The sequence below is a fragment of the Bidens hawaiensis genome, unplaced genomic scaffold, assembly GCF_021521415.1.
Source record: "Bidens hawaiensis isolate Kalapana, Puna unplaced genomic scaffold, B.hawaiensis_p1.1 tig00001236_1, whole genome shotgun sequence".
In the NCBI taxonomy this organism is placed as follows: Eukaryota; Viridiplantae; Streptophyta; class Magnoliopsida; order Asterales; family Asteraceae; genus Bidens; species Bidens hawaiensis.
Window position 1 is genome coordinate 3,863,432 of NW_027491070.1, and position 12,525 is coordinate 3,875,956.

General features: G+C 35.2%; 1 protein-coding gene across 1 annotated transcript; it reads left to right on the top strand.

Moving 5' to 3' along the window:
* Positions 1-1,983: 1,983 nt before the first annotated feature.
* LOC143569499 (uncharacterized) lies at positions 1,984-11,936 on the top strand. The gene is made up of 16 exons (XM_077055391.1): positions 1,984-2,165; positions 2,256-2,305; positions 3,295-3,355; positions 3,647-3,742; positions 3,866-4,015; positions 4,589-4,720; positions 5,671-5,798; positions 8,815-8,857; positions 9,336-9,419; positions 9,652-9,693; positions 9,858-9,928; positions 10,254-10,307; positions 10,391-10,496; positions 10,588-10,656; positions 10,851-10,994; positions 11,682-11,936. Exons 1-16 carry the CDS (start codon positions 2,001-2,003, stop codon positions 11,811-11,813), a joined length of 1,527 nt encoding a protein of 508 aa, XP_076911506.1. The 5' UTR covers positions 1,984-2,000; the 3' UTR covers positions 11,814-11,936.
* The last annotated feature ends 589 nt before the right edge of the window (positions 11,937-12,525 follow it).

The following is a 12,525-nucleotide window of genomic DNA, read 5'->3' on the forward strand; positions in this document are numbered from 1 at the left end:
GTCTTTTTTATATTTTTTTTCGTATATTTTATTAATAAAATATACTCTTAAAATAAGTGAATAACTTGACAAACTACCTACATGATTGGACTTCCTTGACAAAATTAACTCACAAATATATTTTGAAGTTAAGAATGAAAGGTAAAAGTTGTTAATATGTTAATTTTTTAACGGTCAACGAATCTTTCAAATGAGTTATTGATTAAATTCATGACATCAGGAATTTCTGAATCGACGAAAACTCACATAAGGCCAACGCCAGTGAACACTCGCTCGAAGGCACGCTAATGCGGTGAGATAAAACACGTTTAGTTCAAGAATCTGACTAGTGGACGTCACCCATTCGCCTACACTCCCATCATCACCCCGTTGATGTCACCGAAACTATATGATGGGTACACGAATCGAACCTCCTAGTTAAGGGGGAGAAAAAAAAGACAAATCTTCATGTTCACATATATAGATGGACAAAAAAACTTGTTTGATCCCCAATGAACTAGTTTCTAACCCAACCCGATAACATAAAAAAAAACAATTTTACCCAAATCGATTCCAACTAGGGGTGTGTGGTGCGGTTCGATGCGGTTATTGATTAAAACCGAACCAAAAACCAAACTTTCGGTTTTATGACTTTTTAAAACCGTTTGGTTTCGGTTTTTTCGGTTTTCTGTTTTTGGTTTTTCAGTTCGGTTCGGTTTCGACAACGGTTTTTTCGGTTTTGCTAATCAAGCCAAAACATTTTGGGCAAAAAAGGCACTTCAGATAATGAAATTCAGCATGATATTTTTTTTATCTTTAAACTAATGACTAATAGAATATTGAATATTTGGGATTAAAATATCAAAAGCTAAGAAAAAATGCATTAAAAATCAAAAATAAAAATCAAACTAAAAGTAGTAGTACTATTAGTTATTAATCATATGTAGCAACCAAATATATTTGTTATTAACCATATGTAAAACTAAACATAAGGTCATCGATATACATTTTATTTTAATGTTTATGATTATTTCAATTTTTTGGTTATTTCGGTTCGGTTTTTTCGGTTCTTAACAAAATACAAAACCGAACCAAAACCAGTATTCCGGTTTCTGCTAAAGTTCAAAACCGAACCGACGGTTTCTAATTCGGTTTGGTTTATTCGGTTCAGTTTTTTTGGTTTTATCGGTTTCAATTCGGTTTTTTCGGTTTTGTGCACACCCCTAATTCCAACTCGACCCTACTCTAGATAGCAATTCCCCCCTCTTGTGACCCAAACCATTTCGTAACTCGACAACTCAAAAATCATATTCAAACCGACCAAAACGTCAGTTTGCTTACATGAACCTGTTTCCAACTCGACCTAAACTGATTTGTATGAGTTCGTATATTTTCCACCAAACCGATTTATGACCCGAATCGGTTTCTCGATTTCTCCTCAAACAATGTTGACCAAACCAATTTGGTTTATAACTAACTAGAACTAGTTTGGCCCTATATTCCAATTTGTACACCTCTATCTCTAAGGTTTTATCAGGACATGCACAAACCGGTTAACCTATTATTCTAAAACCGGTTAATGATCAATGATCAACTAACCGGTTAGACCGATTAATCAGGTCGGCACTGCCAGTTTTCAAGCACAAAAACTTTAACCTGTATAACCAGTTTTGGGTATAACCGGGAAGAAAACATGTTTAAAAAAATAATTAAAAAACTTAAAATCGACTCTGGTTAACCGGTTTTGAAGCCAAAATAAATAACCGATTACTAGCCGGCAAATCTTTTCAGTTATAAACCGGTTAGGGAGTTACCAATTAGAGAATCGGATACTAATTAGATACAAATATGTGTGCGTCTCTAGCTCACTCACTCACAAAAGGCAGTCTAGTCTAGTCCAGTCCAGTCCAGTTAACACACGTAGGCCCAAAAGTATTAAAACAGTTTGTTCAGTCTGCATCAAAAGTTGTACTGTAATCAATATAAGCAATCATTTACGGTCAGACGGATGAAGCTCGTCAATGGCGTCAATCGCCATGGATTCTTCTTCTTCTTCTTCTTCACTGCATCCTCCTCCGGTGGTTCCGATGAAGCTTCACATCGCAAACCGTGAGAAACTGTTGAAACACCTACGCGAATACCTGAACTCATCATCTCGTCCTTTACATGGATTTGTGCTTCTTCAGGTAAACCTAATTCATTTCATTTAAACGACTTTACTTTAGTTGAATTCAGTTTTATAATAATAATAATAATCCGATTGATTGTGTTGTTAGGGCGGACAGGAGCAAACTCGTTACTGTACTGATCACGAGGACTTATTTAGGTATTATTTTTCATCTATCAATTTGAATTAGATCATTGATTCATCGGTAGTTATAGTTATAGTTTCGTTGCCTGTAATCGAAGATATTAGTGCATGTTATTGAATTTGTAATTTGTAGTTTATCATCTAGGGCTGTATACGATCAGAACCTAACAAAGGCCTTGTTCATGTTCGATCGTTAAGCAGCACAAACAAGCGAACAGTTCACGAACAGCTAAGCGTACGAAGTTTCTTGTTCGTGTTCATTGTTTAAGGAAATGAATTCACGCGCATAAATGGACCGAGTACAAATGATTACAAACAATGTTTATGGTCAGTGTCAACATTTTTGTCCGGCTACTAAGTTTGTGTTGGTGTATTTTTGTTAACATGCATACATATTATTGTTTTAGAGTTAATAATTTTGATCGAATCTATATGATAAGATTAGAAAAGTTGTTAAAAAGTATTAAAAATCTTTAATGAACAAACACAAACAAATAAATATAAATGAACACATTATCAAATGTTCACGAACACAATTGAATGGATGTGGTCTCTGTTTGTGTTTGTTCATTTAGTTAATCGAACGAAACTCCTTGTTCATGTTTGTTTATTTATTAAGCAAGCAAACATAAATGAACTTCCTGCCAAACGGTTTGCCTAATGTTAGGTAAGTTTATTTTACATCAATTTTAGAGTATCTACACTGATTCTGATTCATAAAACAGTCAGCCTGCAGATGCTTTTACGATGAGTTTAAATTAATGATGACTACATGATGCACAGATGCTTTCTTACAGTACTAGTTTGTAACCCCCTTAAATTTATGCTATTTGTGTGATTGATGTTGAAAAAGTAAATATGGTTATCTTCTGCTTCAGTGATTGGTGCACTTTATTTCCTTTATATGTTTATTTTGTATCAGGACGTGTGATTAAGTATTTTACTGATAAGCGATAATTATAAATTTTTTAACTGATAAGTGATAATTGATGACTTTATTCTAGGCAGGAAAGCTATTTTGCATATTTGTTTGGAGTGAGAGAGCCTGGTTTCTATGGAGCTATTGTGAGTACCTTTTGTGTTCATGTTAATTTTGATGTTACTTTATGGTTTATTTAGAAACAGTTATAAGGCCTTAGATATATGCATATTGTTCTTGAATATATCAGTCTCGACTGTCCTTAAAACATGTCACTATAGTTCTATATTTTTCTAACACAAGCTATATATCTTATATATCAGGAAAAAAACATCAACCTATCAGTGTGTATTGTTTTTTGTATTTTGTATTTTGTATGATCATTGAAGTCCTTTTTTCTATTGCTGTTCATTATCTCTTCTTTTGTGCTGGTGCAGGATGTAAATACTGGGAAATCAATTCTTTTTGCTCCAAGATTGCCTGCTGAGTATGCTGTTTGGATGGGAGAAATAAAGTCATTGTCATATTTCGAAGTAAGTCCATCACCACAGTTCGTGTCTGAGGTAGCAGTACATTGCTTTCCATCATTTAGATGGAAGTCTTGATTTACTGTGTATCTTAGTAATTTTAATCTCTGCAATATATCTATCTTCTAGGAAACATACAAGGTTAGCAAGGCATATTACACTGATGAGATTATACAAGTCCTTAATAATGAATACCAGGGATCTGGAAAACCCTTGTTGTTTCTTCTACATGGGTTGAATACTGATAGCCAAAACTTCTCTAAACCAGCAGAATTTGAGGTACCTTGTAACTGCAGCTATGTCTTGTTTATTTTGTAGCATTAGCTCCCATTTTTCTTTAATAATGGCACCGTAGGGCAGTATGGTTTTATTTGTATTTGCAGTTTAAATTTGTATGGCATATGGTTGAGTTCATAACGAAATGTGTTTTGGGCTTACCTTAAGCATCTCTAATGCCCTTAAAACATTTACACCATGGTGGTGTGAATAGGTTGATACTTTTGGAATGTTTATGCACTAAATTTATATCAGCTTCGATGTCTGCATCCAATTATTACATAAAGATTTTACACTAGATGATTTGGATTTACACATTAATTTGGTCCTGTTAAAATTTAATAGATTTAAAATAAGTAATTTAATAATAAAACCTTATACTGATTCAAATGTTAAAATTTGATGAATACGTGAATTATAAAAATTGGGTGTGATGAGTAGTGTACTAGTGTTACACCAAGCAGTTTCTGCAAGCTAAAAGTGCCGAACATAATTATGTTATTGTTGAAGTTTATACTTTATAGTACTCTTAAAGTACACTTGTCATGACAATAATTGATTTTATTTGCTCTCCAGGGCATCGAGAAGTTTGAGACAGATCTTAAGATCTTGCACCCTATTTTGACCGAATGTCGTGTCCTGAAGTCAAAATTGGAACTTGCTGCAATCCAGTATGCCAATGATATAAGCTCTGAAGCTCATGTTGAGGTGGGTAAATTTTTATTATGCAATAGGTTAGTTGCAAATTGTAGCGTTGATAGCCAAAAGACAAGGGTACATGCACCAATCGGCCGGTGTCCCAATGGTTGAGTGTTATGTGCCTTATGTCCAAGGCTTGATGCAAAACTACCATCGAGCTGGGGGTCTCACCGGAAGCAGCCTCTCTATTCCTACGGGGTAGAGGTAAGGCTGTCTACATCTTACCCTCCTCAGACCCTACCATAGCTTTGCTATTGGTGGGATATACTGAGTACGATGATGATGATGATGATGATGATGATGATGATGAATAGGTTAGTTGCAAATGGTTGATTACTGAATAATCTTCAGGTGGTGTTTGGTTTATGGATGGGAATAAAGTAATGACTTATATTCATAATACAAGTGTCTGGTTGATGGGTTTGAGTTTTAAGAATGGAGGACACACATAATACTCATGCCTGCCTGCCTATATAGTATTCTCTCACATCAAAATTAACTAAATCCTTCCACGTCTACCATGCATCTTTCTCTTATTTTCATTCCATTCATTGGTCCTGTTGGGCTTCTCTTTTTAAGGTAGTGGACTGCCGAGTAGTTGACTGTTCCTTCAGGTTTCTTAGACATCTAAATCGTGCAATAGATTACAGTTATTTCTTGTTGAAATATAGGCGGTGAATTTAATTTATAGTTGTCTTTTAGTTTGTTTGTTGTACGGTGTCTATCTTCGCTACTTATCTAGGTAGTGTTTGGTTTATGGATGTGGGAATGAAGGAACGCCTTGCATTCTTAATAGAAGTGTTTGGTTAATGATTTTAGAAAATGGATATTTAATCCACAAATTTAGGCATACTCTTAAAACACCAAAGGATTCTTTTTCCCATTCTGATTGCTGGCTATAATTTTTTTCTTGTATATTTTATTCCACTCTATAGTAAAATTTTTGGCATCTTGAGCAGGTAATGAGGAAGGTCAAACCAGGAATGAAAGAGTATCAACTGGAAAGCATATTTCTTTATCACACCTATTTTTATGGCAGTTGTAGGCATTGTTCATACACTTGTATCTGTGCAACTGGTGACAACAGGTAATGATATCGTTTCTGCTGCAAGAATATCGTTGTTTTGCACTGTATTTCTGTAATGAATGACATTGGTTAGTTTTTTAATGTAAGGCCCCGTTACCGGTAGCCCTACTTTCGTGTTGGATTTACTCATAAACGCAGTTCTAAATATCATAGTTAATTAAAACATTCGCGGAATATTAAAAACATTCAAACCATTACATTCTATAACCATAATTCTTGTCTTATCGAGCATTCATAGTCATTTAAAAACAAAACATAGTCTTTTAAAATAAAACATCATAGCAAAATCTTCAGATGCCAGCTTCGTCCAACTCTGCCATGTGTCCTCGTCAAGCTACCTGCCTCATTCTACTCACCTGCGTGCATACTAAAAGTCAGCTACGCTGAGTGAGTTCTAGTTAATCACATAATCATTCAATACCTTCTTACATTTCATACTTAACCTCTTAACTTTCTTTCGTACACACATAAGTGCATATACTTTCATTCTTACCTTCATACTTTCTTTACATACGTTTTAAAGAGCCTTTCGCCCTATAACCTCACAGATATTATAAGGGTCTGGTCCCTAACATCACAGATATTATAAGGGTTTGGTCCCTAACATCACAGATATTATTAGGGTCTGGTCCCTGTAAAGAATAAGATGGTTGTAGTGAAGTAATGTTTATTACTTGAAGGTGTGAATAATACAAAGGGGGAACCACCTATATATACACAAGTAAAACCCTAACTACAACCCATAAAGGGCCCATGGGCTTTAGCAAACTACATGGGCTAAAACCCTAATTAAAACAACTAGCAATACATTTAACACTCCTCCTCAAGTTGGAGCATAGATGTTAATCATGCCCAACTTGTTACAAATGAAATCTATCTGAGCTTTCCGGAGCGGTTTAGTTAGAATGTCTGCAAGCTGAAAGTTTGTCTTCACATGAACCGGTTGAATGGACGGAGGATCAGTTTGTGTGCCTACTACTCGATCTCTGATAAGGTGGCAGTCGACCTCAATATGTTTTGTCCTTTCATGAAATACATCACAGATATTATTAGGGTCTGGTCCCTAACATCATAGATATTATTAGGGTCTGGTCCCTCTTCGTTACCATACAACCATGCCTTTCCTTCGTTTGTTAACTTTATCGCGTTCATACATATAAGCAAATACATTATACTTACCTTATACGTAACACTACAACCTGACAGTACGTGCAATATCCGAAGATCGTTCACGTACTAACAAGCAATCATTCATACATTTCACATCATTCATATAAGGCATACACTTATCACTTAGGATAAGTGTATTAACAAACATATCGAGTATGCACACAGCCCCGAAAACATAACACAGAAGTGGGGCTAGAAACTCACCTCAGTGCGGTTGCGTTCACCGTTTACGGTTATTCCCTTCTTGAGCTGTGCACGACTAGCTGTATAATAATTACAGTATTAAGTACCGCTCTAGTCATCTCATTGCTACTTAATTAGTCTTACACGTCTAAGCTGTTTTACTTCATTAAATAATTACTTGGTTAGTTAATCGTTACTCATTTACCTTTAAAGGTATCTTTCATAAATTGCCAAACTCCAAGGGCTGTTATGTAATTATATAATTCTTTTCTAAGTCCAGGTACCATTCTGTCTTTATATTAAACTCCTAGTTCGTTACTTTTCCCTTAACGAATTGGGTAGAGAATCACCCTCTGATTCGCTAAGCTCCCATAACGAACTAGCTAACGAATCACCCTCTGATTCGCTAAGCTCCCATAACGAACTAGCTAACGAATCACCCTCTGATTCGCTAAGCTCCCATAACAATTAGCTAACGAATCACCCTCTGATTCGCTAAGCTCCCATAACGAACTAGCTAAAGAATCACCCCCTAGTTCTCTAAGTTTCCTTAGCGAACTAGCTAACGAATCACCCTCTAGTTCTCTAAGTTTCCTTAGCGAACTAGCTAACGAATCACCCTCTAGTTCACTAAGTTTCCTTAGCGAACTAGCTAAAGAATCACCCTCTAGTTCTCTAAGTTTCCTTAGCGAACTAGGGTTAGGTCAGGGAACATTCCCTGACACCTTTATCTTTTCCGGCGCCGTCATCGCTGGAAAACCGCGTTTTCGCCGGAAAAACGAGATCTCACTCGTTCTTCCACCGTTTTCATCGTTTTTCGTCCCGTTTGATCCAGATTTGAGCTAGGGTGATCCCTAAACTCATCTTAGGTCCGGTTTATACCCGATTCCACCCGAATCTTGTGATTTAAACGGTTTAACGGCGTCGGCTCGTCGTTACGCGACTATAACTAACGGTTTAGGCTGGTACAATATTAAACTATCATTACCTCGGGTCGGTGCTCGGTTTCCTTCTTGATTTCGGCTAGAGATAAGGAAGAACTAGAGAGAAATCTTAAGTGTGTGTTTTGGGTGGTGTATGGAATATGTGTGAATGAGGATTAAATGGATATTAAGGGTTTATATATTTATGGACCATGGGCTTAAGCCCATGGTCTTTCCTTCTTTCTTTCCTAACCCAAGTTCATAACCCATATTCATTTACCCAACACTAGCCCAACTCGTATTCTATTTATCTAAACCGATAACGACCCACTATGAAATAACGAAATTTATTTTTATTATAATAACCGAAAGTAGGATGTTACATTTAAAATACTAAAATCGATCTTTGTGAAAAAAGTAGGTTCTTGAAAATAAATAAAGATTCAATGATAGTATGGTTGAACTTGGCATTAGCTGAATGGAGCATGCAATGCTGCTGCTAATATTGGATTGACATGGATACAATATATGCAGAAGAAAAACATGATTTGTTTGGTTATTGTGAAAAACAAAAACTTGTGGAAAAAAAATTAAAATATTGTGTTACTTATTGGTTTGACGATAAAAACAAATGGATATATATAGTGCTTGTTTATTCTGATTGAATCTGTATTATATGACTTTTACATATTCTTGCTTCTATGAGATGCTTACCAATGGTTGGATTTTCCATCTGGCAGTTCTGTACTTCATTACGGGCATGCAGCAGCTCCAAATGACAGGGTATGGATTTTTTTTATTATACAAGAATGATGAATTCTTTTCATGTACCTTTTCTGAGGTGACAGTACAAATTTTTCGTCTGGTTGGGCCAAACTCGAAAATAACTAAATGATATTTCATCATAAAACTTGTTTCTTTTTCTTCTTTAAGATGTCTAGAAACAAGTGTTTATCTCCATTTTGAAATCTATTCTGGTTAGTCTGATTTATGGAAAACTGCCTTTTGAATCAAATATTACAAACGCTGTGAATAATAATTATTTTGAAATGGTGTTATACATGGGATGTCAGAATAGTCAAAACTTAAATGAACTACAGTTCATTGCTCCAACCCGTCTTTGTATTCAACCAAACTAGCTAACACTTTATACTTTCCTTGATTATATCCCTAATACAAATTTTTTGATAACTCCTTTTCTTCTAATTCAACTTTCTTTTGCTCTAAACAACTTTCGAATGATGTCTTTTCTATTGTGCAGACATTGCGAGATGGAGATATGGCATTACTGGATATGGGAGCTGAATTCCATTTCTATGCTTCTGACATAACCTGCTCATTCCCTGTAAGTTTATTGCAACAAATCGTGTAACTAGTTTGTGCTATGATGAGATCCTTAAAAGAGAATTATAAAGTGATTTTTATTTCAGCAGTAAAATTAGGTCTTTAGGTATGCTTAACTAGTGCGTTATTCAATACCATATGAAGCTTGTCGTTTATCTGCCAAATGCTTACAAAATAGCTAATAATGCAAGTTAGTATTTGTTTTTTTTGGTAACATGATCATGCATGTGCAGGTGAACGGGAAATTCACAAGCGATCAACGTCTAATTTACAATGTAAGGGTTTTCTTCTGCTCTAGTGTTAAAAAAGCAAGTTACTTGGATTTATTGTGGGTTCTTCATGTCTTAAACTTAGCTTATTTTATGGTTTTAACTAACCCTGAAACTGACATTTTTCAGCTTATTAACTTATTTTTTTTCTTTACCTTTTGAATTTCCAGGCTGTTCTTGATGCTCATGATGCTGTTATATCTAGCATGAGGGCAGGTGTAAACTGGGTGGATATGCACAAGTAAGATTTTGGTCTTTCTTTCCCTAATGAAGACAATTTAGCTATTTGTGAAAATCATAAAGTTAAATCAGTTTTATAGCTGAACAGTTTTTCCGTTAAGTGCAAGAATTAGTATGAATCCACCAGTCCAAAAAGATTAGAAGCACCTAAAATTAGTTTAAATTCACATGACACATGCATCAGATGCATATTTAAGAACGTTGACAGCAACGACAATGACTATAAACGTGTTTTGATGTTATCTATGTTATAAGCTTATATGGTGGAATTAGTGACATCAGAAGGCTCTCTTAGTCTGATTTTCTTTTTCTTTTATTATAATCAGATTGGCAGAGAAAATTATTCTTCAAACGCTGAAGAAAGGATCTCTTCTTGTTGGGTATTATTCACTTCTTGATAAAATAATATATTTTTCAACCTATCTTAATAATTATGCGTTAATTCATGTGATATTGGTTCTAGTGATGTTGATGAAATGATGGTTGAACGATTGGGTTCTGTTTTCATGCCACATGGCTTGGGACACCTCATGGGACTTGATACCCACGATCCCGGTGGCTATTTACAGGTTCATAGAAATTGCACATTATTTGTTTCATTTTTTGGTTACTATTTCTTGATGTTCAATTAATGATATTAATTATGGAACATATCTACAGGGAGCTGAAAGATCCAAAGAAAAAGGATTAAAGTCCCTACGCACAAGTAGAAATCTATTGGATGGAATGGTTTGTTTATCATGCTCCCTTAACCTTTTGCATTTGCAAGAAAATTAATTGTTTGCATTTTCTTTTATCATTAAATCACCAAAAGGCAAATGTGCTTTTTAGAATTAAAGTACATGACTTATTTGCTAATGCCATTTTTTCTCTCCTGGTATCGACATACTTATAATGAAGGACACTTGCAATATCTTCTGTAGGTGATCACGGTTGAACCTGGATGCTATTTCATTGATGCATTGCTGGTTCCGGCCATGGAATCCCCCGAAACATCAAAATTCTTCAATCACGAAGCAATCAACAAATTTAGGGGATTTGGTGGAGTTAGAATTGAGAGCGATTTGGTAAATGAATACCTTTTGACTTTTTCTTTCCAGAATATTATTTATCATAATGCATTATTTTACCTACTGATGAGCCACTTTGACTATATGTGGCAAAATGGGTGGGTCGGGGGGTTTTCTATGGTTCAAAGCTAGTCGGGTTGGGTTGACGTGAACCATTACTTAAAATTTTGTAGTTTTTTTAAGCAATTAGTGTGTCAAATACGGTTACAGTAATTTTATTTTTGTTTTGAAATTGTTTTTTGCATTGAAAAAACACGTTTTTGGCGACTTTCGGCAACCCATATGATTCAATTTCTTTTTAGCTTATTTGAATCGTTAGGGATGAATCTTAGCATGACAAAATCGACGGGTTGGGTTGGGTGACGATAAAAACGGGTTCTAAGCAGAAAAGTGTTTGTGTCAAAACAAGTTGACCCAAATAAGTTAACATTCGACCCGAAAAATGATTCGGTTTAAGCAGGTCGCCTTAATCTGGTTTGGGAGTTTTATGCGGGTTACACAGATTGGATTGCGGGTTAGTTTCATAATTTCTCGGTGATCTGAATAACCCGAATAAAATTTTTACGTAAATTCTAACTAATATACTCATGGATATGTGTATTTGAGAGTCAAATATATAATGCTAATAAGTGTTGGATATCCAATTTCCGATATATAACATTATTTTCTTGTGGGATGTGACAGTATGTTACCGCGGATGGTTGTTTAAACATGACGAAGGTTCCTAGGAAAATCGAGGACGTTGAAGCTGTTATGAGCGGTGCACCATGGCCTATCAAGAAATCTATGTATGGTTTTGAAAACGGAGGATCATAGCTTGCTTTACTAGTAATTGATTAGCATAAGAGTGGTACTATGGATGTCTGTTTAAATCTATGTTAAGATATGGTAGTAGAAATGGTGGTTTGGTTGGTGGTGTAAAACTTTAATCCAACATTTTATTGTTTCTGGTGGCAAGTTTGGTCCAAAAATAAACCTTTTGTGTGTCAAAGAATGCTGTTTTGATCCACTTATTCGTCTATTTGCCGAAGGGAACATGCCACACTAAATGTTGCTTTTAATACACCAAACTGCCAAATGTCTTTAATTAATTAGTGGTTTTATTATTTTTGTGTTTTTACCAATCATTTTATTTTATTTATTATAAGGCTTGTTGTATACAATCATGCTCTTTATCTCCACGTAAGCGCAAACTCACATATTTTTACGTCATCTCATTTACAGGAAACGGTTTAACCTCACTTAACCCTCAATCTAATATAAAATCAATTCTTATTGTGTGTGAGTGTAACTGTTTCAAAGTACGTCAACATTTTAACTCATATTGTCTTTAACGCCCCTTAAACCATAACAGGAGTGGTGCCCTGTTCGTTACCTTTTGCCAAATTAGTTTTAACGCCCTGAGCGTTAAGGTATATCTAAGGGCCTAAGCTATACAAATGTCAATGTTATTATGGACCTCAATAAACCCACATCTACGTCATATCAGTTTCCAAACTTTTTTAAAAAAAACCCACACTTTCTTCTA

Coding starts and splice junctions, on each gene's coding strand:
- LOC143569499 (XM_077055391.1), top strand. CDS start 2,001: ATGGCGTCAATCGCCATGGATTCTTCTTCTTCTTCTTCTTCACTGCAT. Junction 2,306..3,294: donor GATCACGAGGACTTATTTAG/GTATTATTTTTC, acceptor ACTTTATTCTAG/GCAGGAAAGCTATTTTGCAT. Junction 9,420..9,651: donor ACATAACCTGCTCATTCCCT/GTAAGTTTATTG, acceptor ATGCATGTGCAG/GTGAACGGGAAATTCACAAG.